This window comes from Paroedura picta, chromosome 5 (assembly GCF_049243985.1).
Source record: "Paroedura picta isolate Pp20150507F chromosome 5, Ppicta_v3.0, whole genome shotgun sequence".
Taxonomy (NCBI): Eukaryota; Metazoa; Chordata; class Lepidosauria; order Squamata; family Gekkonidae; genus Paroedura; species Paroedura picta.
The window spans coordinates 107,577,909-107,604,412 of record NC_135373.1 but is presented as its reverse complement, the minus strand read 5'-3'; the positions used below and the strand labels follow the sequence as shown (position 1 = coordinate 107,604,412).

Below are 26,504 nucleotides of genomic sequence, written 5' to 3'. Positions count from 1 at the left end.
AAATGTCCTTCCTTTTATTTTTAAGCAGCAGACCAATGACTAGGTGCCAAATCTCCTACTCTCATAAGCATCTCTTGTGATTCTAGAGGAAGAATTTGTTTCTGACTTGGCACATTTGGTTGGGATGTTTTCATCATCACTGATTGGTTGCTAATTGCACAAGGAGCCAAGAACAGAACTGACATGACAAAGAGGGTGTTTTTGCTGATGAGCTGCAATGCAAAAGTTCACCTGAAAAATGGCCAAAGCGGAGAATAGTTCAGCCTTCACAACATCTTGCATTTTAAAGTAGATAGTAAGTTAAAGGTCATTTTTGCTCACACTGAACAATGTGCTTTTAATCCCTTTCTAATGCACTTTGCAATTGATTTTTTAAAGCGTGAAATGGCAAAATCTACTGCAAACAATTGCTAAGCCTCCGGAGAGGGCAGTATATAAATATAAATAAATAAATAAAAAGTACATTAGAATGAACCGTGTCAACTCATGGCAACCCCAGAAAGGGGCTTTCAAGGCAAGCGAGAAGCAGAGGGGGTTTACTATTGCCTGCCTCTGCAGAGTCTTCCTTGGTGGTCTCCCTTCCAGGTATTAACCCTGCTCAGCGTCCAAGATCTGAAGAGATCAGGCTATGTGCCAAACCACCTTCCCTCCCCACTGTGGGCTGCCCTTGAATAAACAGAACACAATACAGCCAGTCATCTGTAGTTTTGCCACTTTGTACTATAAAATACTTCAGGTGAATGCTTTCAAATTGCATTCATCCTGCTATGTTTCAGCTGATGGGAACAAGATTAAAAGGAACACAAAATTGAAAAGTACTAGTTTAGTTTTTTACATGCATGGGATTTCCCCCAACTTTTCTCAGCATGACTTGCAGACTTTGCTACGTCGCCAAAATATCACAGCCTTAAATATCGAGAGTGGAACAGCTCTCTCTCCTTCACGATAGCTGGCTGGCCTCTCTTTCTGGTGAGGCAGCTGTCAACCCCTGTGGTGACGGATCCCAAGTGCAAAGATCCACTATGAGAAATGAAATCCTAGAACAAGACACTCCCCCGGATATGTGCTCCTTAAATAGTCATTTCAGTGGGTGGTTGTCAGGCAGTAGTATGGCCACTGAACAATGGTCACCCACCAAACAAATGCTATTCATTTCTTAAGACAATGCCAGATTGATAATGGAAGAATAATAATAGTAACCCCCCTCCCAATTATGACCTCTTGGATCTTATTTTCCTATGGATGGCATTGCCTACTGAAAAGATCTCAAAATGTGCTGTTGAGATCCCACTGAAATTGACTGATGGCTTTGTTTTGGCTCACTCATGATTCATGTCGGTTTTAGATTACAAGGATGCATGCATTAAAGAGCTTTAGGGGGACTTCCCTAAGAACACTTAAAAAGTTAACAGGGGTGGCTGGTGACTTCTGGGGTTGATCGGGCTGCAGAACAATGTATGCGTGTCAAGTGCATGGACTTCATTTGCGCACATAGAACATGCCATTTCAACACAGCCTTATTTTCCTAGCTTGGTTGCACATATTTTGAGGCACGTTCCTCTTCCTCAATGGATGCTAGCTAGTTTCCTGGAAATCTGGGGACAGGGAGAATGCCCAGCTGAGACGGGATAGCATGGAGGCATGGAGGGGACAGGGTTATGTAAGCCGCCTCGAGCCTTTGGGGGGAGGCGGGGTAAAAATATAAATATTATTATTATTATTATTATTATTATTATTATTATTATTATTATTATGGATGGACCAGTTGCAAAATCAAGGATAGACCTACATGTGGATCATTGTGGTCAGGTATTCTGGAATCAGGTGGGGTACTAGAAAATGGAAACATGCCAGTTGAGCTATCTTTGTGACTTGCATCTGCATTGAAAGGGAGGCATAGAAGATCACACTCAGATTTCTAGCAGATTGTGCAGTTCTCAGTTGCACATCATATAGGCAGCACAACCATGCTTCCTTACCTGGCCCTTTCCAACTAGCCAAAGGCGCCCATCTTGAAGGAGTTGAGTTTCAGGTGACTCTTCTAGAGCCAGACCATCACTGCTTCCAAACAACTGGTGATTGTTTCAGGGCCAATCAGGCACTCTCAGACTAGCCTACTTCACAGGGGTATTCGAAAGAGGAAATGGAGAAAAGTAAGTCGCTTTGGGTCCCCATTAGGGAGAAAGGCAGGGCAAAAATGAATACATGATGCATGGGCCCTGGTTTGGAACTATTTGGAAGGCAGATCTGAAGAGCCCAGGGACTGGACTGAGCACCAAGGCTACCATTTGATTCCCTTGAATAGGCTTTGACTAGTTAAACCAGAAGTGAATAAGAAGGATGCATTTGACAAGAGCAGAAGCTGTTTACAGAGAAAGCGACATGACTTTTTGTCTTGTTTTCTGGTAACAGTATGCTCAAAGGCCAAACAAAACTGCAAAGTGTTTCCAATGGAGATCTACAGAGGCTGAAAGACAGATTGGAATGGATGGAGGGTGGCTTAAGGCTTGTCATAATTTTAGAAACCACCCTGGCAGCATAGGGCCAAAAGTAATTTAGCTCCCTGGTTGGTAATCAGTTTCTAACAACGTGCGAAGAACTGTACCAAGTTTCAGAAGGATATCTACAGATGACAGATGTAGCAAGGAGATTAATTGGGGAGGATAGATGAGTATTTCAAAGCCCGCATCTTGGGGCGGGGGGTTGGTGGTCTTAAAATGTTCCGTCAATGAGGTGCCTAAGAAGGGATCTTACAATGAGATACTAGACCCTAACAGGGATAAAGAAGGATCTGGTTTTTGAACCTGTTCCCTTTATACTGCAAGGGTAAAATGCAAGGTCACATGCTAAATTAGGGAAGGAGGAGTATCAAGTTGGATATTAGAAGGATCTTTTTGGCCCAAAGAATGCCCGGCATGTCATATGAAACGGCCTGCACAAAACAACAGAGACTTGTAGAATGACAGAGGGTTAATCATAGTTACTAACTCTGGGCAAAGACAGACGTAACAATCTAAGCGTGACGGAAGTCCGAACGCAAGTATTTGCAGCCCTGAAAACATTCAAAAATGGAAAGGACTCTGCATGCTGAAGACACATTCCAAAAATGTGTGTTCTGGCTGCTTCCACCCCACCTTGATTGTTACCTCTAGTTTTGTCCTTTGTGCAGTATGTCAGTATTGTTACTGAAGATGGAAGAGAGAGGCTTATCTAATCTTTCCGGAGGGTAGCTTTTTGGCCTGTCACAACAAAAACAAGCTAGCATAAATGTTCCTGTTGGACGACAGTCCCCTTGACCTCTGAAGAAATGGGCTTGAATTCCTGAAAGTTTACTGAAGTAGGCAACTCTAGACCACAAAACTTTATCCTACACATGGTTTTCCAGCCATCCCAACTTGTCTGCCTGGGAACTCCAAGTCCAGTACCTTGGACTCCTTTAAAGCAGTGAATGCTTATTTTTAGCTGAGTGAGGATTTGAACTCATGGACAAGTTTATCAGAATCCACAATCTCAGGAGCATGTCATATGGTCATGTCAACCCACCCACGCCTCCCAAAATGGCCAATGATGGGCCTGGAGAGGGTGGGAAGGGGAGAGTCCCTGGATGGATGTGTCTACAGCCACGCTTCCCAACCCTATTCTGCACAATCGTGCCACTTCTGGGGTCTCTCGAAGCCTGAATAATGTTTCACAGGTTTCTCAACAGTAAAAAAGCTGTGAAAGGCTGATTTAGAGAAACATGGATAATGGTGTGCATTTAATTTTGATCTGGCAGCAGTGTATTGGGGGAGGGGGAGGAGAACTTAGAAAGCAACACAGCAACGCTGGTGCATCTAATGATTTGTTGCAAAGCTGGCCTTAGGAAAAAACTCAGAGAGAACTGTTATTAGAAATGATCTGGGTGTCATCTGAATTCCTGCCCTTTGGCTTCCAGGAAGGGCAGGCATAAGGCACATGGTGCAACACATTCCTTTCCAGAGGACAAAAGAGAGATCTCACAATAGTAACCTCTGCACTGGAGAAATAAACACTCCCACAGAAAGGATGCTACGTTTTCCCACCTGTGTGTAAGCCAAGGCATTCACCCTGTGGACTAGCATCATTATGGTGAATTTGTTCCTGATCTCCATCAACAGTCATCACTGGTGGCAGGAACCGGAAAAGATATAACTGGACAGCCCGGGATCACACGGCGTTTTTATGCCTTCAGGTGGAATGAGAAAGTCAACATAAGCATTTATTGATGACATTTTTATCCTTTTGGGCATCCACTGGTGCTACAGTATATACAGCAGCGGAATATCAATATCAATATCAATATCAATATCAATATCAATATCAATATCAATATCAATATCAATATCAATATCAATATCAATATATACAGTGGCAAGCATCAAACCTGCGTAAAGTGGTGTCAAGTCATTGTCGACTTACAGCAACCCCAACAAGGGGCTCTCAAGGCAAGTGAGCAGAAGTTGTTTGTCATTGCCTTTCTCTGTGGGACCCCCCTTGGTTGTCTCCCATCCAAGTACTGACCCTGCTGAGCTTCCAAAATCTGACAAGAGCGAGCTATACCATGCCACCTGTCCTCTGGCAAGCACCCTACTCAAGGCGTTATGCTTTTAATAACACTGTGAGAGAGGTTAGCCTGCTAATGACCAGCTTGGGGTCATCCAGCCTTCTTGGCTGTGTGGGTTCTTGAATCAAAGTCTTCCTAGTCAACACATTAGCTGTTATTGGGCAATGGGGAATGTGATCGTTAGCAAGTTCTAGTCAAGTACCATTATATCATCACCTTACTGGTACACACAGGAAAATTGTCTTTAGGGGAGTGAAGATGAAATGCTAGACCATTTCCACATGGAGGGGTAAAACGCGCACCGCCACGTGCTTGCAAACACGCGATAGGGAATCATGCATTTGTATGCTTCCTGATGGGAGACCCCCTCCCTTCCTTTCTCCCTTCAGATAGGCTTGCCGCTCTTTGCACCCCAATTTGTGCAACACGAAAATAAAATCATGGTGTGTTTTTTTTTTGCGATTTCTCTCATGGCAGAGCAAACCGGATAAAAACTTGTGCCAATTCCTGCACAGCCATGGGTTGCTGCCAATGTCATGTGGAAGCGGCAATAAAACCTGCAAGCAATGAGAGGCTATGCAAGGGCAAATTCCTAGTGAGGAAATGGTCCTAGAAACACTGTTGCTTGTGGCACATACTTCAATGTCTCAGCCCCACTCCGGTTTCTGAAGCTCTACAAAATCTATCAGTACTGATTTCTAGAATGTTATCAATATATCGAAATGGGTATCACATTAAGGAACATAAACATCAGAGAAGACCTGCTGGATCAGAGCAGTGGTCCATCTAGTCCAACACCCTGGCTCACACAGTGGCCAATCAGTTCCTCTGGAGGTCCTACAAAAGGTCAGAGGCCAAGGCTGATCAAGGCTCTGGTATTCAGAGGTCTTCTGCCTCTAAGCATTAAAGTTCCATTTAATCATCATGGCTTATAGCCACTGATAAACCTCCACAAATCTGTCCAATTCCCTTTCACTTCATATAAGCAGCTGTCTACAGTATAATAATAATTGTGAGCTGTCAAGTCGCACTCCTGAACCATGACGTTTTCAAGGAATTTTGTCTGTCTCGCTTTGTGGTCTCCCATCCAAGTACTAACCATGGCCTACCCTGCTTAGCTTCCAAGTTCTAAATACTCTGTCGGGGCTATTCATATTACTAAAGTATACATGGTATATAATATCCAGCTGCCCAGCTCATACAGCCCTTTGGGTGTCATGAGCCTTCCTGCCCTCTAGAGGGCACAAGCCTCTCAGCTTTATGTTCTGCCACGGAAACAAATGGTTGCCATTTATGTGCGTTGCCCCCAGATTACCAGAATAGGCCCCCAGTAAAACAAATGGCTCCCATTGGCTTCCGATGGGGAAAGTAAATACCTCCCACCGTTCATTACGATGAGCCTTCTCAATCTGCCATTCTGTCGTGATCCAATAGGGATGAGTCCACCACTTTCTTTCAATTAAAGGAAAGCATCTTGATGCTCGCTTAATCCGACAAAGTACTAAAAATAGGCAGGGCTGTGCGTTTGTGATCAGATATCTGTTTGGGTTATATTCATGCCACGGTGGTAGGGGAAGGCAACTGGTATACGTACAATTTAGATCAGATCCTGCGTCTCTGAAAGCCCTTTGATAGTCTGGCAGTCTGCATGGCTCCCCCCCTCCCCCGCCCACCCCGGGTGTGTGAATATGATGCTTCTGAATTTAGAAAGTTATAGCTGTTCTCATCAGCCTCATGAAATGCAGCACAAATTCCTTCCTAAAGCCAACAGGGCAGTGGCTGCAAACAACAGATGTAAGCAGAGCTCCCATAACTGTCAATTTTCAGAGGCTTTGCATTGAGAGGAGAGGAGGTGCTCCCTTGATTGATTTGTCAACCTTGTATATAAAGCAGAAGAATTCTTCTCTCCCTCTGCTTCTCATGCTGCACTGCATGCTCTCTCCTGGACTTGTGGCTACTTGTTGTTGCATCTGAACGCCAATTGGGGATAAGGAGTGATTGAAACAATGCCGGAACCAACCAAAAAACCTGGTAAGCTTTAACTCCACGCTATTTGCTTTCTTAAAAAAAAGAAAATTACATAGTTTAACAAAAAGCAGAACACTCACTTGAAACCAGCTTTCAACTCTATGGGGAGCAGAGACTCTCCTTCACTGTTTTACGAAGTTCTCAATAACATCAATGAAAAATGACTTAAAGCCGTTTGAAACAAAAATGTCAATAGTTAAGCAGCTCATCTGGAGAACTCTGGTTGTGACTGCATGCAAGACTGTGATTACAGTTTGGTTTCCTGAAATTGTTTGGCCAGGCCATTCACAACACTGAACGTGAATATTAAGGGATAACTGTTTTGCTGCTCTCAAAAAGATCTGTGCATCAGTCTCTCTGTTCTTGCAAACAGATCCATTGTTGACTCATTGCATGAGAAACAGCAGGCATAGAGCTCTGTTGCTGGTGGTCCGGGGCTTGGAACTTGTAGGATAACCGTGCCCATTACTTTTGTCACTGTGGATCAGATTCTGAGAAGGGAGAGGGAGAGGGAGAGGGGGAGGGAGAGGGAGAGGGAGAGGGAAAGGGAGATGTTGTGCTTCATTTTGGACTCCATCCAATATGTACAGCAGACTAGCCACCTTTCCCCCAACAAAAATGTAGAACAGAAAAGAGCATTTAGTGCAGCTCTCCAAAATGGATTGTTCTGGATTTAAACAAATGTTTATCCACTCTGCTGCTTAAGGAAGAGAATCTCCCCCATCCAAAAACCCCTGTAATTTAAACACACCATCAGATTCTCCCTCCTTCCACTATTGAACCAACATGATGACCTATGTTCTTTCTGGAGAAGAAAAATGCACAACTTTCCAATTTAACAGCTGTTCTGCTGTCCAAATGCAGTCCACCTAGTGAAGTCCACCTAGTGCTTCTTATTGTATCTTCAATGGGCTAGACAACACAGTTCTAATCTTACCATTGCACAGTTCAGCTCCTGTACATGCTGAAATAGAGATATGTCACTCCTTTCCAGTGCGATCCTAAACCAAACTACACCCTTCCTTGTGCACTGAAGTCAATGGGCTTAGAAGGGTGCAACTCTACTTAGGACAGCACTATAAATCTCCCCATGCATCATTGCCCTCTTATAGGTGCCTGCCCAAGACTGTTTTCTTGCCTGAATGTGACTGTAAGAGAAGAATGTGTAGATCGTGTATGCTGTGTAACATATGAGAGACACACATGTCTGTGTGCAGTCAAGTAGGCACCGGTGCAATAAAAATGCCTCCTTTACACACAAGGGCCATGTGCATTGGATTATTATTATTATTATTATTTTGCATGGAAATGATATGGTAACAGGCTAGAGTGAAGTAGCCCTTTTTTATTATTATTATTATTATTATTATTATTATTATTAGATTTATTTCCCGCCTCTCCCGATAGGCTCGAGGCGGGTCACAACAACTAATCCCATTAAAATTCCCATTAAAATATCAATCTACTAACTAACATGGCAGCTAAAAATCCCATCCCTCCCCCAATTATTCTTGTTTGGGCTGAGATACTGGGAAGGGGAAAGAAGACATGCCAAAAAGCTAGCAACAGTGTCCCCATAGAGTACAACTCAGAGTACAACTCAGAGCCATATTTGGGGCCTGGAAGGAATATCCCCACAGGACATATTAGATGATGGCTCTGTGAGGGTTTCACCTCGTCTATTAGCATATGGCACGGATTCTTTGCCAAGTGTTTTACACGATGCACGGCAGAGTCCTTAACACGGTGAACTGCCTTGGTCTCTCTGCTTGTAGCATTCTGTTATATGGATAATATGTGCTCCTCTCCAAGGGAGGCTGGTTATGGGACCCTGTTTGGGGCAGGGAATCTGATGAGATGAGCCCTGGATTTTGCCTAATGCGTTCATTGAGATTAGTGCTACTGACTTGGTGGACCATCATAAGCTTTGGCCTGTTTTGGTCTAGAACTTTCTAATGGAGATTTCTGAACTTGATCGAAGGGATCTTTGGGCCAATGTATTATTTATTTGGCCAGAGCTACCGCAGAGTTTTCACTGCCCTCATCTTCTTTGGTTTGGGCTGCTTTTTCAGCCAGTCTGGTATAGCCGTGAGTGTGATCCTAGAATTCGGGAAAGCCAGGTTCAAATCCCCACTGTACCATAGTGGCCTTGGGTCAGTCACACATTCTCAGTCTAGCCTACCTCATAGGGCTGTTGTCAGTAAAGTGAAGTTGTCAGTTGTTTCCAAAGCTCCAACAATCCCTGGGAAGGGTGCCCTATTGTTACTTGTGTAGCACAAGTAACAGCACCAGTTGTATTCTTCTTAGATGCCCCAAATCCTTAAACTGGCTCTGGTGCTGCAGGCCCCATGAATCCTTAAACCAGCCTTGGAAGAGGGCAATGATGTAAGCCATATAAAGTCCCCACAGAGAAGAAAGCAAGGGTATACATGAAGTGAAAAATACAGTGGATTGAACTCTTAGAATTGCCTTGTGGTCTCTGAAACGGCAGAATTTCAATCCAACACAGAACTGAATAAAATAATTTACATGTCAGTTTTAAAAATGCTTTAAAATCACAAGTGGAACAAAATGAATATTGATCTATGCTTTACTTTTCTCCCTGTTTGAGCTGCCAACCTCCTCCCTTCTGCCATTTTGCCCTCATTACAACCCCGTGTAGTCGGTTAGCCTAAGAAGGTGTGGCTGTCCAAAGAACAGAGTTTGGGTCCAGTGGCATCTTTAAGACCAACCAACAATCTATACTGATGAAGCATCCATGATCAGGATTAATTTTACTATCAGCCTTAGATGTTTATGCCATCACTAGTATAAAATATGAGGCTGCAGCAATCGGAGGGTTTCTGGGCGATTTAGAATCTATATTAAGCAAGCAGGTTAAGACTCAATGGCCTGTAGTTTTCTAGGTCAGGTATCCTCCCTTTTGTGAACATTGGAGAACATTCACTCTCTTCCAGTCTTCTGGTCCTAAAGATGATGGACAAAGGTTCTGCAAATGACCCAGAAAGTTCTTTGAGCACTCTTGGGTGCTCCAGAACAGGGAATCTAAATATACCATCTGGCCGAGGGGATTTGGCCCAGGGAGCAGTCTCTATTGGTAGCAGAGGATAGGATCCACAATAACAGCTTTAAACTATATGTAGAACAGTACCAGCTAGATATCAGGGGTGGGTGGGAATTTCACAGTAGTTCAGCAGTGGAATTGACTGCCTAAAAAAGTGGTGAGCTCTCCCTAACTGGTTGTCATCCAGGTTGTATCCTGGATGCTTCAGGATGATCCTGCATTGAGCAGGGGGTTAGACTAGATGGTCTGCATGGACCCTTCCAGCTCTATGATTCTATGATTAAGCTTAATCAAAGACAATCACAATTGTGCTGTTGTTATTCTGTAGGGGAAGAACTAGGAAGTCATGCCTTTCTCTTACATTAAGTTTCCTTGTGTATATGCATACAATTGCACAGAGAAACTGTACCACCAGATAGTCCTCTTGTGTGATTAAGTTTTCTGGTCAGTGAAAACAAAGGGTTAAGGACCTTTCAGTAGGCTATCAAGGCCTCAGCACTTCCAAAGGGGATCCAGCACCTACAGGATTGAGTCCGAGGCAACTAGTGTTGACAGGCTGCAAGGATCGGTTTTCCTACTTGGCTCCGTGTAACGCCTGAAGACAATAATGAATGAAGTATCCTACTGAAAATAGCTGTCCCGAATGCACACATGACTATGAGAGTGTAACCCTACCCAACTACAGCCAACTCACCTTCTAAAGTATCTTATTTGTAATGCAAATGGTTACCACATATATTCACATCCTTTCTATTTGAGATAGAAGCCCATTAGATAGAGGTTTTTTTTAAAAAAAACATGCAGATCATATGCTGGTCTTCTAATCTGCCCTCCATATGTGCAAAAAAGAAATAGCCCACTTCTGTGCATAGAACTCTGAATCATTCCATGTGCCTAGGGAAAGCAAATGAATAGCATAGTTCAAGGGTGGCCGTTCTGTGGCTCTCCAGATGTCCATGGAGCACAATTATCAGCTGATGGGGGATCATGGTCATTGTGGTTCATGGGCATCTGGAGAGCTACAGAATGGCCACCCCGGCATAGATGATGCATAGGCACACCACTCTCCCCAATAGACAGTGCCTGCATATGTGGTAGCTTGCATATGTGGTGTCTTCTCTGATGTCATGGATTTTGCATTCTGATGCACACAGGTATCCACTTTTGAATGCAGATGCTATTCACTTTGGACCCTTGCCATAAACAGCATCCATGCATGGAGCTACTTGTTTGCTTGAAACAGTTTTGGGTATGCGTGCAGTTTTAGATTAAGGGCACACATGCTGTTCCATCTTTCATCTATCATGGTGTAGTGGTTAGCAGTGTAGTGGTTAGGAGTACGGTGTAGTTTGGTGTAGTGGTTAGGGCTTCTAATCTGGTTAGCCGTGTTTGATTCCCTACTCCCCCACGTGAAGCCAGCTGGGTGACCTTGGGCTTGCCACAGTACTGATAAAATTGTACTGACTGAACAGTAACATCAGGGCTCTCTCAGCCTCACCTACCTCACAGCGTGTCTGTTGTGGGGAGAGAAAAGGGAAGGCAATTGTAAGTTGCTTTAAGACTCCTTCAGGTAGACAAAGGTGGCATATAAGAATGAACTCTTCTTCTACTACCTCACAGGGTGCCTGTTGTGAGGAGAGCAAAGGGAAGGCAACTGTAAGCCGCTTTGAAACTCCTTCGGTTAGAGAAAAGCGGCATATAAGAACCAATTCTTCTTCTTCATCAAACAGACCACTCAAAATGCTGTTTGGCAAACAACTTAAGAAGTCACTGAGGTCACTGATTCCCAACATTTCTCAATAGGTCAAGAGCTCAACTTTATTACTAGGCTATCTGTGTGTGTATGTTTGTGCTATGTGCTGTCAATTTGTTTCCAACATATGGCAACCCAATGAACCGATGACCTCCAAAATTTCCTATCATTGGCAGTCTTGCTCAGGGCTTGTCAAATTAAGGTTGTGGCAACAACTAGAAAATATCCTGTCATTGACTATCTTGCTCCAGTCTTTCAAACTGAGGGCCATGGCCTCCTTGACTGAGTAAATCTATTTCATATTGGGTCTTCCTTTTTTCTACTGCCTTCAACTTTCCCTATATTTTGCTAGTGTAAGATGGCCGATTCCCGGTTGGGAAATTCTTGGAGATCTGAGGAGATGACCCAGGGGAGAGAAGGGACGTCAGTGGGTTATAATGCCATTTTCTCCAAGTGAATTTATCTCTGTCACCAAGAGGTCAGCTGTAATCCGAAGAGGTTGGCAACCCTGGCTCTCCCCTGGTTTTTTCTTCACAACAACCCTGCAAGATAGTTTACTCTGTAGGCAAACAACTGCCTTAAGAGTACCTAGTCAGCTTTATGGTTGATGGGGGATTTCAGTCTCCCCAGCCTGGCACTCTTAGCACACTGGCTCTCTCGAAGTTGTCTTTAAAAATCTCTCCATGATAAGAAGGACACAGCCCTCATCTGTTCACCTGTTTGCCCAGCATGGATCCCATTGCAGAAGGAGCGTTTGAGGTTTACTGTGAGGCAGCCTCTGCTACTTCCAAAGCTTATTTTCACATCCCTCTCGTCCTCCAAGGGTATCAGATTCATTTTGACCTTCCACAGCCGCCTCTTCGGTTTTTTGCTTTGTAGTCATCCTCCTTAGTCTTTTCGAAAATCAATATGATTAACAATACACTAATAAATAATCTGAGATGTTTCACATTTTGTCCTCTCTCTCTCTTTCTCTCTCTCTCTCTCTCTCTCACACACACACACACACACACACACTCAAATGGTCAAAGGAAAGCCCATGTAATTGCAAGCATCATTTTAACTGGGCAGAAAACAGGACATCTTTACACCACTTTCCAGAGCTACTCTTAAGTGCTCCCAAGAGCTTGATGTTTCAGTGGCTCTTTTATTTATTTACTTACTTACTTATTTACTTATTTATTCATTTCATGTAATTTATATGCCACCCCTCACTGGGACATTTTGTTTTTCACTCCATAGCCCAGATCGCACTGCAAATAGAGGACTATTTCAAATTTAGGACATCTGTTTTGCTGCAAGAACTGCCACAAATACTACTAAGGGCCTGACACTTTCCAGGGAATGTGAGACACCCCAGCCCCACGCATGCTGGTGGGTCGCAATCTTCTTTCAAAAGTGCTTTACCGTGAGGCGTGGGGTTGATGTTTGAGCAGTGGAAGCCCAAAGTGGGTGTGCAAAGCATGAGCTTCTGGGCTGTGTGGTCTGCGGGGTTGAAGTTAAGGTTGAGAACATCCAGGTGGGGACTGGGGACCTCCTAGAAGTATAAGAGATCTCCAGATGAAAGAGATCAATTTCCTTGGAGAAAAGGGCTGCTTTGAAAGGGTGGATTCCTTGGAATTATACTCCACAGACGCCTCCCTCCTCCCCACTCTCCCCAATCTGCATTTCCAAAATCACCACAAATTCCCCAAACTGGATTTGACAGTTCTGTCCTCAATCTACTTCCTTGCTGAACCCAAAGAGTATGGTTACCATTTCCGGCATGAGAAATCCCAGGATATTTGGGGATTTTGCTTGGAGAGCACAAAGCTTAGGGTAAAGTGACCAGATTGTCCCACTTTTGGAGGGACATAAGAGGGTACCTGGCAAATTGTACTTATGTTGAAATTAAGAAATATATATTACAATACCATTTTTGCCTTCTATGCCTTCTATGAAACTTTGTTGCTCCATATAGACCAAATTTTTAATCAATAACCCCCCCCCCCCCAGTCAATGGTGTCCCGCTTTACCAATGTTAAAATCTGGTCACCTTAGTTTAGGGAGAGAAGGGATGTGCATAGGGATGCCGGTCTGTGGACCCCCCATAATTACAGGTTATCTCCATACTAAAGAGATCAGTTTCCCTGGAGAAAATGGCTGCTTTGGAGGGTGGGATCCATAGCATTATACTCCATTGAGGTCCCTCCTCGCCCCAAATCCCACCTCCATCCCCATAGTATTTTCCATCCCAGAGCTGGCAAGCCTACATCTACACGGAGATCTGATGCCATAGAATTCTAATCTAAAGCCGTTACTTCCTACAGGAGAGCTCATCTTGGTAGTCTGATCAGCTGTAATTCCAGGAGAACTCCAGACCTCCCCTTGAGGTTGATAGTATCAGCAAAGAGTGCGTTTTGAAGTGGACATTTGTTTCTCAGTAGAATACATTAGAATTATCCAATAGCAGCTGCCCTGATTTACTCTGCAGTGCTACAGATATCCTCAGCAAGCTCTCACTTCAATTTGTTTTATTCCTTTTATTTACTTGATAAGGTCTCAAGGCAGTGAGGCATAATGAGTCGGGACAATTAACAAAACATGCAATAATCATCAGGTGTTTAGAAGTCTGGAACCACCAGAAATAACCAAAGCCTACGACTGCAACCAGAAAGCAATGACATTCTTCCTGCGAGAGACTGTTCTTATTTTTAGACAGAAGTCACAATACAATAGATACAGATACAGACTGGATTCTGCAATAAATACTTTTCAATACACTAGAGGGAGCTCTGCCTGCAGAACAGCTATTCATATGGGCAGCCTTTCCCTACACCTGTTGTACAGAAAGAGAGACCCAGCCAAGCTATCTTTTGGGACGGCTAAATATATTGCTTAAAGTTTATATTTAAACAATGGATTGCACTATCCTTCTGCTTTACTGTAATCTAATTGAATTGTCCCACTTTAATTGTTAATGCTTTAGTTATTGAGGGGAGGGGGCTGATCAACAGCAATGGTATCCTAGTTATATCTCGTACTGAGATAAGAAGAAAAGATAAATCACAGCAGTGGCTAACAATGATACTAGGAGATTTATGCCAATTTATAATCAGGGACAGCAGGACCTTGGAAATGTTAGATCTGAAATAAACAAAGAAATGCAGGTTTGAAAGGAAGGAACACAATTAAACCATTTTTCCATAGAAGACAAATTCAGAATATTTGGGGAGGAAAATAATCATTTACTTTAAAATACTCATCCTTTTGATCTGTTAAAGTTGCTTACACAATACACATAGATCAGTATTTTATATTGATAACATGCTTGTTCAAATGTTCATATTTTTGTTTACTGATTCTATGACCATTTCCGCATGGAGGGGTAAAACAAGCATGACCTCCTGCCTGCAAATGTGGGATGGTAAAACTCACGATTGCAGCCCTCCTCACATGAGACCCCTCCTGCGTTTTCCCTCTGCCCCGTCGCAGCTTTTTGCCTCCCAATGTGGCTGCAAGGGAAAACAAGCTGAACTTCTTCCCCTGCTCCTTGGCTTGTCCATCACAGCAAGCCACCAATCACAGCACAGCAGTTCTCTCATGGACTGAAACTTTCTTCCACCCCAGCCCCATAATTTTAAAGGCACTTCTGCATTGCTATGTGGCAATGCCACAACATAGATGCATTTTTAATAAAAACCAACACTTCTGCGTTGCTTTGGAGAAATGCCAGAATGATACAGCATTCCCCACACCCCCTTTTGGGGATTTGTGTTCTTTTGGACTATTTATGTCTGGGTGGATTTCTGAGATGCTGAACATGGTACCTGGAGCCCAAAGAGTCATTTTTGTAAACGGTTGGCTTAAAAACAAAGCAGACTCCTGTATGACCAGGAGAAGGCTAATATGAGCCTGAGCCTACCAGCTAATTTTCCACCTCCAGAAAACATAAACAGGACTGTTTTTGCCTGCCTGAGTTGGGAGAAGGCTAGGCATGGAGTCATTTTTTATAAATGGTGGGCTTAAAAACAAATTGCTCAGACTCATGTATGATCAGACAAAGGCTGCTTGATCACCCACCCTCACGCTTTTCCCCAGCTCATCCCCCCCCCATCCAGAAAACAGAAAAGGGGTTGTGTTTTGCCTGCCTGATCCCAAAAAGACTGTGGACACTTTAAAGAAGATTTTATTCTACCTTTGACAATGTAGGTAAGAAATGGGGACCAGATAAAAGAATGGCTTGTTGGTGAAAGCAGGGAATGATGAGGATATGGGGGCTGCCAGGAAGAGCGTAAAAGGAAATGGTGTGGGGAACGTAGGTGCACCCTGCATATTCTTGAGGTTCCCCATGCAGTAACTGGGCCTAGCTGGGCAGCCAGCACTATGCAACTGGGGCCTAGCCATTAATACCAGGCAAACCTAGGAACCATGCCCAGCCTGACCCAGCAGGTAACACTAAATAGTTTTCCCAGGAAGAGGCGGAGAAGAGGAGAAAAGGATGGAAAGGTGACGAGAGGGTGGTAGCGGTAGGTTGGTGGGTCATTGGGAAGGAGACAAGGAATCACATAGGGGAGAGGCTATAGGAGCTTTTAGGGAAGAGAAAAAAGAAATGGTGGGAGAGGAAAATAAGATGCCTCCCACAAACAATCCCACAGGGCTCACAAAAGGGAGCTGCTCAGCCAGGCATTTGATTGAGGTCAGCCAAAGCGAATCAACATTGACTGAGCCCCCGAACCCCGCTCTCATGAATCCGTACACTTGAACTGACCAACCATGGGTCTGTTAGATTGGTGCTTGTTGGAATGTTATCCTCCCTGTTCATTACTGTTCTTATTGTTATTGGTCATCTGACACAGCCACTGAATTTTATGTATTATTCTTTGTTCCATGTGAACCACCCTGAGCCTAAGGGGAGGGCAGTATATAAACAAACAAACCATTGTAGGGTCCTCTACTTTTCTTCTGAGCTAGAGGTAGTAATGAAGAGCCTCTTATGGTGCAGAGTGGTAAGCGGCAGAAATGCTGTCTGAAGCTGTCTGCCCATGAGGTCGGGAGTTCAATCCCAGCAGCCGGCTCAAGGTTGACTCAGCCTTCCATCCTTCCGAGGTGGGTAAAATGAGTACCCAGCTTGCTGGGAGGTAAAACGGTAATGACTGGGGAAGGCACTGGCAAGGCCACCCCGTATTGAGTCTGCCATGAAAACGCTAGAGGGCGTCACCCCAAGGGTCAGACATGACTTGGTGCTTGCACAGGGGATACCTTTACCTTTTAGATGTACTAATATATCTTCTTATATGACCCTAGAGGATTTACATGCAGGCTGAGTTGGAGGCTGGGGAAGTAGTTGGGTAATATTGCACAACAGTATTCCAAGGAAGTTTTAGGAGAAGGGAATTTTACAAGATATGTATATCTAAAATGCAAGCTAAAAAAAAAGAGCCCCCAAAGGTAAGGTGTGCTGGTGGTAAAAGGCAATGTGTAAATGTATTCCTTTCATGAATAGTTCACTGTACTCATAATATGGTTATTCTCTTTGTTACTTTTTCACATACTTGGTTATTGAAACAGCCTTTGGCAGCTTGAAAATGCCAGCTCCCTCGTAGAAGGTAAATAGCCAGCTCCCTTTTGGGAGGGCGAACCGGGATCAAAATGAGCAACCTGCTGCTGTATCACTCTTATCTTTCTTGCTTCTCTGTGTGGCTTCGCTGCATCAGATGTTGATTAGTCTTCAGCTGTATTTTCAAATGTTTGAGTTGTGACTTGAAACATGGAAGAATTATCTACCGAAATGCCTTTGTTAATATTATGTTTTATGATTTAATTCTGAGTAAATTTTTTGGAAGAAAGTAAATAGAATAAATAAGAGAGCCAGCTTGGTGTAGTGGTTAGGAGTGCGGACCTCTAATCTGACATGCCGGGTTTGATTCCCCGCTCCTCCCCCACATGCAGCCATCTGGGTGACCTTGGGCTCCCCACAGCACTGATAAAACTGTTCTGACCGAGCAGTGATATCAGGGCTCTCTCAGCCTCACCCACCTCACAGGGTGTCTGTTGTGGGGAGAGGAAAGGGAAGTTGACTGTAAGCCACTTTGAGATTCCTTCAGGTAGAGAAAAAGCAGCATATAAGAACCAACTCCTCCTCATCCTCATCCTCCTCCTCCTCCTCCTCCTTCTTCTTCTATGTTTACAGGAACATTTTCTTAGATTATATTTAATTTATTTTCATTACACATTGCCTTCTGGCACCAACACAGTTTATCCTTTGGGGCTCTTTTTTCGACTTACCTCTTCAGAATCTGGCTCAAGACAGCTTACCATAACACTGTTCATAAAATGGAAGACGGCCATTAAAAAGGGGATACGATAAAACCTCCAGCCATGGTTCAGTGGTGAAAACTGCCATTAGCATGCGACATTTAGAAGGGAATGGTATCCTGGCAGAGTTGGGACCCCTTTTATCATTGCAGCGTCAGGAGAGCTGAGCCTGCCTCAGCTTTGACCTTTTCATTTTCTTTTGTGTGTCTTTGTGTCAAGCACAAAGTGAATTTTAAAAAGTGCTTGTGGCAGTTATAATGAGGTATTTTATATTTAATTTTTGATTATTATACCGCCCTCTTGAACAAGTCATCTTGGGGTGGTGTACAATATTTGGTCCATAGATGCTGGTTACAATATAAACAGGAAGCCTGATGAAGAAGTAGGAACAAGTATCCTCACAGGAAAAGTTTGGTTAGATTTGTTAAACCTACAACAAAGAGCCCATAGAGCACAGGCTAGCCCAGGAGTAGACAAACTGTGGCCCTACAGATGTCCAGAAGAAGCCCCTCCCAGCATTCCATGGACATCTGGAGGGCCACAGTTTGCCTACCCCTGGGCTAGCCCAATCTCATCAGATCTCCAAAGCTAAGTATTGTTGGCCTTGGTCAGTATTTGGTTGGGAGACAACCAAGGAATACCAAGGAGGCTATGCAGAAGCCATGCAATGGCAAACCACCATTGGATGTCCCTTGCCAGGGACGAGTCACCAGGGTTGCCAGATCTGGTTTGGAAAATACCTAGAGACTTTGAGGGTGGAGCTCAGAGTGGGTGGGATTTGGGGTGGGAGGGACCTTAATGGAGTATGTTGCTATGAAGCCCATCCTCCAAAGCAGTCATTTTTTCTAGGGGAACATCTCTTTAGTCTGGAGATGAGCTATAATAACAGGGTATCCCCAGGTCCTACCATATTATGGAATCCATATTATCATGAGTCCACTGTGACATGATAGCAAAAAAAAGGGGGGGGGAAGAATCTACAAGAAGCAAGTCACAGTAGCTGTGAAATATCTAGAAAGTTGTAATAAAGAATAAAAGTGCACTATTTCAATGCAAATATATTTCAAAGAACATACAGGCAGAGGAGACTACTCTTTGTTCTTGAGTAAGAAGACCTTGCCCAGGTAACCTTAGCTAATATTTCTTAGTAAGCCTGGGGATGTAACTGCAGGGATGAAGCTTTTTCTGTTTCCATGGGAGACTTCCTATACTCTGTACTACAGGTTGGAGAAATTTCACGAAAGGCTATACATTTCAGTGTTATCCTAAGCATAAAATTTGAGAATGGAGTGACAGCAGTTATAAAATTGACTTCTTTGGTGTGTGTTTTTAAAGTCATTTAAATATCGATCAAGGATCAAATGAAACCTTGACACACATTGAAAAATTCTGCTAAAATTGCCTTTTGACAGTTTCATTGGTGGGCATATGTACACCGTCCAATAGCTTATGTCATGTACGTTGGCCAATAGTGCATCCTGCCCTATTCTGTACAGCATATCTAAATCGAATGGCAATAATTTTTAAAGGAAGAAATATGTCTTACTGAGTTTAGCAGTTTGGTGCCCAGGAAAACAGCAGAGCACATTGTAGGGGCAAGTTTTTTCTATAGATCCCTGGGGCCAGACTATAAGACTTTACCCTTTCAGCTCACATTCTGTGCATTTTAACATTCATCTGCAAGTGCAGCTTGTCATTTCACACTATAAAAAACAGTTTCAAGGTTTGACGTGCACACTGAGCATGTGTAAAAGCACCCTATTAAAAACCCTCTCTCGTTCCACCATTCTATTATTTCATATATAATATGTTGTGTGTTCCGCCATTTTCTATTTTTATACTTAGACTTTCCTGGCTAGAGCTTTATTGACGTTTTACCAACTTTGGCAGCTGATGAGGTCCATCATGATTCAATGAGGAAAATTTCCCTCCCATGGTGGAATGCTCCGTCAGGCATTCAAGCATAAGGATTTGCTCCTGAGTAAAGCTCTTCACAGCTTCTAGCCAGAGAGCCTTATAAGGAAGCTGAACAGGAAAGAATGGCATCTGGGGACTCTATTGGACATGCTGGGAAGAGCAGAATAGCTGGGGCAGTTGGAGGGGGGAGGGTCTTGACAGATAAACCCATCCTGAAAGTGAATAGCAGGGCCATCTCTAGGCTTTTGTATGGCGGGGACAGTGAGCAAGAGGACAAGGTGAATTGCTCCTTCAGTTCACTCTTGTTACTGGAGAAAAAGACCCTGTCCTTTTGATAAAGGCTTAATTATAGTGTTGCTAAAGACCAAATGAAGCTGGGAGTTCTCCTGTAATTATAACTGCCCTGCAGACTACAGGGACCAGTTCTGTGAAGAAAAATGGCAGCTTCAGAGGGTAGACTGTATGGTAGGTCATAGATTCTAGGGGATGGGTGGCCAAACTGTAGCTCTCCAGATGACCATGGACTACAATTCTATGCTGGCAGGGGCTCATGAAAATTGTAGCCCATGGACATCTGGAAAGCCACAGTTTGGCCACCCTTGCTCTAGAGGAAAACCCTGCAGTTAACAGAACAGAATAAGGTTTAGTCCAATATCTATACCAGGTTTTCTCAACCAGGGTTTCATGAAACCCTGTGGTTTCTTGATGGCCCTGGGTTTCCCAAGTGAATGAGAGTTAATTGCCCAATTGCCTCCACAGGCATTGCCTCCAAATCTCAAGAAATTTCTCAGACTAAAATTAGCAACCCTACATATGGGCAGCTGAAATTTACCAGGGCATGTAGGTAAATAACATCAACTGGTAAAGGATAACCCCCTAAACCTCTATGAAACAGGGACAGGAAGTTTTCCTCAAGGCCTAGTGGCAGCCCCAATACCACCATCTTCATGTGTAGGCTTTTGAACTCATTGAGTTGCCAGTGGCCTGATGAAAAAATTTCCTGTCCCTTTTATGGCAGGTCCTTTACTATGTGGTGTTATTTACCTCAATGCCCTGAAAAGCATCTCTGCTCATTTTCACACATTAAGCTTCTATTAAAGGTGTAGGGTTTTTTTTATTCAGGCCTATTGGCACCCCTGGAATAATTCACTGAGCTCTGAAATCCCTCTTTTCTCTGAAATCTGAAATGTTTCTCTGAAATCTGAAATGTTTCTCTGAAATCCCTCTTTTCTGTTTTATTACTTCAAGGGTTTCTTCAGGTTTTCCAAATCTTTGTAGGTTCTTCACTTGGAGGGTGATGTCTCTGTCAGTTCAAACCTTCCTGATGGGTTCACCAAAACGGAACCCACAGCCAGGGGGAAAGGCAGTAAAGGTAGTATCAACATTTATTCCTCAAAAAAGTACCACAAACAACATCTACAGAACTAAAATCACATCAGCCAATATGTCTGCTTCTTCCTTTTCTTGGTGTGTCACGTGCCTATTTCTTGAAGAGGCCACAACATACTCAAGAACATAAGACTACAGCCAATGGTTATTACCTTTCTTAAAAGAATGCAGCAACTGTAAAGAATAGTAGGCCCAGGAGACTGGCAGTGGCTAGGATCCAGGGATCTAGGATCTTTCTGGATTCAGGGATCTAGAATCCAGACCTGTGGGGACCTGGGCCTTGGCAGGGGCACTATCAGGCCATCCCCAGATGCCAGACTTGACTAATAGCCTTTTTTAGATCCGGGTAATGAGTGTTGTTACATGTGTTCTTTTCAAACTGGGTTTCCTCAGAAGGACAGCCAAGGGCCACTCATAGTTGGCATACGGTAATTAATGTCAAATGCAGTCTGAAAGAAGAGCCCAGTTGCTGCTGTAGCTAAATAGCTGGCTAAGTTCCAGCTAGAGTCCTTTCTATAGTAATATTCTCCTTTTGGAGCTCAGATCTTTACCCTTTCAACTACCTCCATTTACCAGAGGCAGGCTCTGTGTGCATTTGCTGGCAGGGGCTCATGGGAACTGTAGTCCATGGACATGTAGAGGGCCACAGTTTGACTACTCATGCTTTATACCATGCTGGCATTGCCCCTCCAGTTCCTATATGAATTTTTCCCCTTTCCTACCAAGCCTTTCAAATAATGACACATTTATACATGAGCCTGGGTGCAGAATTCTTTTATGGGCAGGGAGCTAACATCACTAGTTCGGTTGAGAATATTCATTGAGTCACAATGTTAGTATACCAAATTGACATTTTACTAAGAGTATTTCCTCCAGAATTCAATGGCATTATAATAACTCTGGCCAAATGAAAGAGGCTAGCTAACGTTCAGGGTGTAATGTTCGCCTTTCCGTGCTTTCCTCTCCATGGGACGTCTATTTATAACTTTTGAAAATCCTAGATTTGCTCTGCTCTCCCAACTGTATTATAGAGCAAGCGGTATCAATATGTATGCAGTGGGGTATGTATTAGCATCTAAAAGTGTTTCTCCCCCCCCCCCATATTTTTCAGATGAAACGGAAGCAGAGACTGCACCTCCATCAGGTTAGTCAAGCAGTTATGTGCTGTGATTAATGGTGTAGTGTTGCATAGGCCATTGCATATTGCAGAGCAACATTAAGCCTGTTTCATGGCTTCCTCTCAAAAGCCCTGAGAATTGGAGCTTTGTAGAGCCTCTTGTGGCACAGAGTGGTAAGGCAGCGATATGCTGTCTGGAGCTGTCTGCCCATGAGGTTGGGAGTTCAATCCCAGCAGCCGGCTCAAGGTCGACTCAGCCTTCCATCCTTCTGAGGTTGGTAAAATGAGTACCCAGCTTGCTGGGGGGTAAACGGTAATGACTGGGGAAGGCACTGGCAAGGCCACCCTGTATTGAGTCTGCCATGAAAACGCTAGAGGGCGTCACCCCAAGGGTCAGACATGACTTGGTGCTTGCACAGGGGATACCTTTACCTTTACCTTTAGGCATGTTAAGAATTCTGTCTGGCAACCATACTACTCCTAGGGCTATTGGGGGACACGGGGAGTGTACTGGGAGGGCATTTCATCCAATACTGTTTGAACATAAGAAAAGTTGAAACCATCTTAGCTAAAAAGGAATTTCATTATTCCAATGGAAAGTCTGTCATGTCTTTCTGACTATATACAATAATTGATGAAAAGGTAAAGTATGGGCCAAACCCGATGTTATGGTGTCCATGGGCCAGACCTGTGGATACAATAATGTTTACTTGGACCCGAATATATAAACAAGCACAAAAACATAGATTCTGTATAAATGTGCACTGCTGAGCCATCTGAACTGAAAATTCACCAGATTTCAAATATTTGCGCAATTTTATTTTCTACTTGCTCTATTTTTTTCCCCATCTTCCTTCAAAATTTGTACATTTCTAATACTATAGCAATATATCATTATAATGCATGTGGAACATGTCTAGGAACATTTTATACAGTCAATTAACTAATTCCTACAGAATTAAGTAAAACTTAAATTCTGAGGAAATATGATCAGACTGCATGAGAATTTGCATAATGTACAGGTCCGTCGATTTTTTAAAAAAATTTCATGGATTCAAAACATTTTTATACCTTCATTCCATAATTCCATCTTCATGGTGACTAACAATTTAAAACACAAGTCAAGATACGAAACAAATTAAAATCAACAGATAGCAACAGCAAAATGATGTTCGCCAAACAAAAAATTTATGTAAACAAAACGGATTTTATGTCACATGAAGTGGAGGTGCCAAGTGGATATCTGTGGAGGTGCCATTCCATTGCCTGAGTGCCACCATGGACACAACTCTGTCCCCAGAAGATACTAGCCTAAGTGAAGGCTTTGTTGTTGTTGTTATGTGCGAAGTCGTGTCCGACCCATCGCGACCCCATGGACAATGATCCTCCAGGCCTTCCTGTCCTCTACCATTCCCTGGAGTCCATTTAAGTTTGCACCGACTGCTTCAGTGACTCCATCCAGCCACCTCATTCTCTGTCGTCCCCTTCTTCTTTTGCCCTCGATCGCTCCCAGCATTAGGCTCTTCTCCAGGGAGTCCTTCCTTCTCATGAGGTGCCCAAAGTATTTGAGTTTCATCTTCAGGATCTGGCCTTCTAAAGAGCAGTCAGGGCTGATCTCCTCTAGGACTGACTGGTTTGTTCGCCTTGCAGTCCAAGGGACTCGCAAGAGTCTTCTCCAGCACCAGAGTTCAAAAGCCTCAATTCTTTGACGCTCGGCCTTCCTTATGGTCCAACTTTCGCAGCCATACATTGCAACTGGGAAGACCATAGCCTTGACTAAACGCACTTTTGTTGGCAGGGTGATGTCTCTGCTTTTTAGGATGCTGTCTAGATTTGCCATAGCTTTCCTCCCCAGGAGCAAGCGTCTTTTAATTTCTTTGCTGCAGTCCCCATCTGCAGTGATCTTGGAGCCCAGGAAAATAAAATCTGTCACTATCGCCATTTCTTCCCCTTCTATTTGCCAGGAATTGAGAGGGCCGGATGCCATGATCTTTGTTTTCTTGATGTTGAGTTTCAAGCCAACTTTTGCACTCTCCTCCTTCACCCGCATCAACAGGCTCTTTAGTTCCTCTTCACTTTCTGCCATTAGAGTGGTATCATCTGCATATCTGAGGTTGTTGATATTTCTCCCTGCAATCTTGATCCCAATTTGTGACTCCTCTAATCCCGCATTTCTCATGATGTGCTCTGCATACAAGTTAAATAGGCAAGGCGACAGTATACAGCCTTGCCGAACTCCTTTCTCAATTTTGAACCAGTCAGTGATTCCATGTTCAGTTCTCACTGTTGCTTCTTGACCTGCATATAAATTTCTCAAGAGACAAATAAGATGCTCTGGTATTCCCATCTCTTTAAGAACTTGCCACAATTTGTTGTGTTCCACACAATCAAAGGCTTTAGCATAGTCAATGAAGCAGAAGTAGACGTTCTTCTGGTACTCCCTAGCTTTCTCCATGATCCAGCGTATGTTGGCAATTTGATCTCTAGTTCCTCTGCCTCTTCGAAATCCTGCCTGTACTTCTGGAAGTTCTCGGTCCACATATTGCTGGAGCCTAGCTTGTAGGATTTTGAGCATAACTTTGCTAGCATGAGAAATTAGTGCAATGGTGCGGTAGTTTGAACATTCTTTGGCATTGCCCTTCTTTGGGATTGGAATGTAAACTGACCTTTTCCAATCCTGTGGCCATTGTTGAGTTTTCCAAATTTGCTGGCATGTTGAGTGTAGCACTTTTACTGCATCGTCCTTTAAGATTTTGATTTTGAAGGCTTAGTGAAGGCTTAGCTAACCTCAACTACCGAGTAGCTTCACAGGCTGACTCATCAGTTGCCCAGATCCCAGGCCACTCCCTGCCTAGAAGATCAACACCAATAATTCAAACTGTGCCTAGAAATTAACAGGAAATCAAAAAAGATCTTTTGGTGTAATGGATTCAGAGAATAGGTCTGAAATATTTGGCACGATGCTACATATGCCCTGACCTGCCTAGTCAAGGCTAGACCAATGTTGCTGGGGCTTAGAAGCAAAGCACAGTCAGCCCTGGTTGGAGGGGAGACCACCAAAGCCTGTGATGCTGGGCCAGGCAACGACACAAAACTTCTGAACATCTCTTGCCATAACTCTCCCACAGCTGTCACCATAAATCAACTGTGACTTGAAGGCAGAAAAAAAAACATATTTTGCCCCTTTGATTTGCCTTGATCTGGAAATGTAACACTAAGGCATCCTTGAGTTCCTAATTCATGGGAACAGTCTTCTGAACTTCAGGGAATATGAGGAATCCATGGCAGAGACTTGGCATAATGAGTCAATGAATACTTCCCATAATGGCTAATCCTTTTCTGTGTGTAGGCACCATTTAAAAACCACACCTTAGGATAGCTATCTGGCTGTTTTGGGATTTCTGGGCTGTGTGGCAGGGGTCTGGTAATTTTAGTCCCTGACATCTTACCTGGAAGTGACATTGGTACGTTGGTGGGGCAACGCTCTAACTTTTGGGCAATACTCTTCGTAGAATTATCTTGTAACCATAGAGTTTTGCCCCCAAACCAAAGCTTCACTACCACCCTTCATGGACCAGAAGTGCTGACATCACTTCCAGATGACAGCAGCACATCACAGGAGTTTTCTGGTTTGGGAGGAGTTTGGGGGGTGAGGTTTATCACAGAGAGCAGGGAACCCTTGCCTAGACCAGGAGACCCAGAAAACCCTAACCCTAATGGGAGCGGGGCTTGGGAAGAACAAAGTCTGAGGGAGCTCATCAGAGATGTCATGCCACAAAATCCTCCCTCCAAAGCTGTCATTTCCTCCCAAGGTTCTGATTTGTGAAGATCTGTTATAATTCCGGGAGAATTCCAGGCCCCAGCTTACAGAGGTCAGTTCCCCTGGAGGGAATGGCAGCTTCATAGAGTTCTGTGGCATCACATCTCCGTTGAGCCCCCTCCCCAAATTCTGCCCTCTCTAAGCACTCAGGAATTTCTCAAGCAGGCGCTGAAAACACAATATATGCTGTAGCCACAAGTTACAGGAATACTTTCAGAGCTTCTCCACCATTGTCTATTCTTTCTTTGAGGAACATGGAGATAAGTGTTTAAGGAGTAACAGGGTTTGGGAACTCAGGCTGAAAATCATTGCTCTTTCCAAAGGAGGTTTGGTGCGCTAACAAAACTCAGCCGCTTCCAATTCCATATCTATGTTTCATGCTTGTTAACCCTCTAACTTTGGCAGCCCCTCGCAGTTCATACTTTGGGGCATACCAGCTGCGATGATGGTGCAACATCAAAAAATGTTTATGTTAAGCCAGCATGGCAGGCAGGTATGCCAGCGCAAATGTTTATGATCAGGGTGTTTTCTCTCAAA

The 26,504-nt window shown here is 43.7% G+C and overlaps 1 protein-coding gene across 7 annotated transcripts in view; it reads left to right on the top strand.

The window, feature by feature from the left end:
- Positions 1-6,465: 6,465 nt before the first annotated feature.
- MYBPC1 (myosin binding protein C1) overlaps positions 6,466-26,504 on the top strand; it is a 90,344-nt gene continuing 70,305 nt past the window's right edge. For 4 of the 7 annotated variants that reach the window (XM_077339788.1, XM_077339785.1, XM_077339786.1 and 1 more), the window contains exons 1-2: positions 6,467-6,613; positions 22,142-22,174. In XM_077339788.1, coding sequence (XP_077195903.1) covers positions 6,589-6,613; positions 22,142-22,174 — 58 coding nt within the window. In that variant the 5' untranslated portion in view covers positions 6,467-6,588. Of the gene's footprint in view, positions 6,614-22,141; positions 22,175-26,504 lie in introns of all 7 variants that reach the window. The other 3 variants (XM_077339784.1, XM_077339779.1, XM_077339782.1) reach the window with 1 other exon arrangement.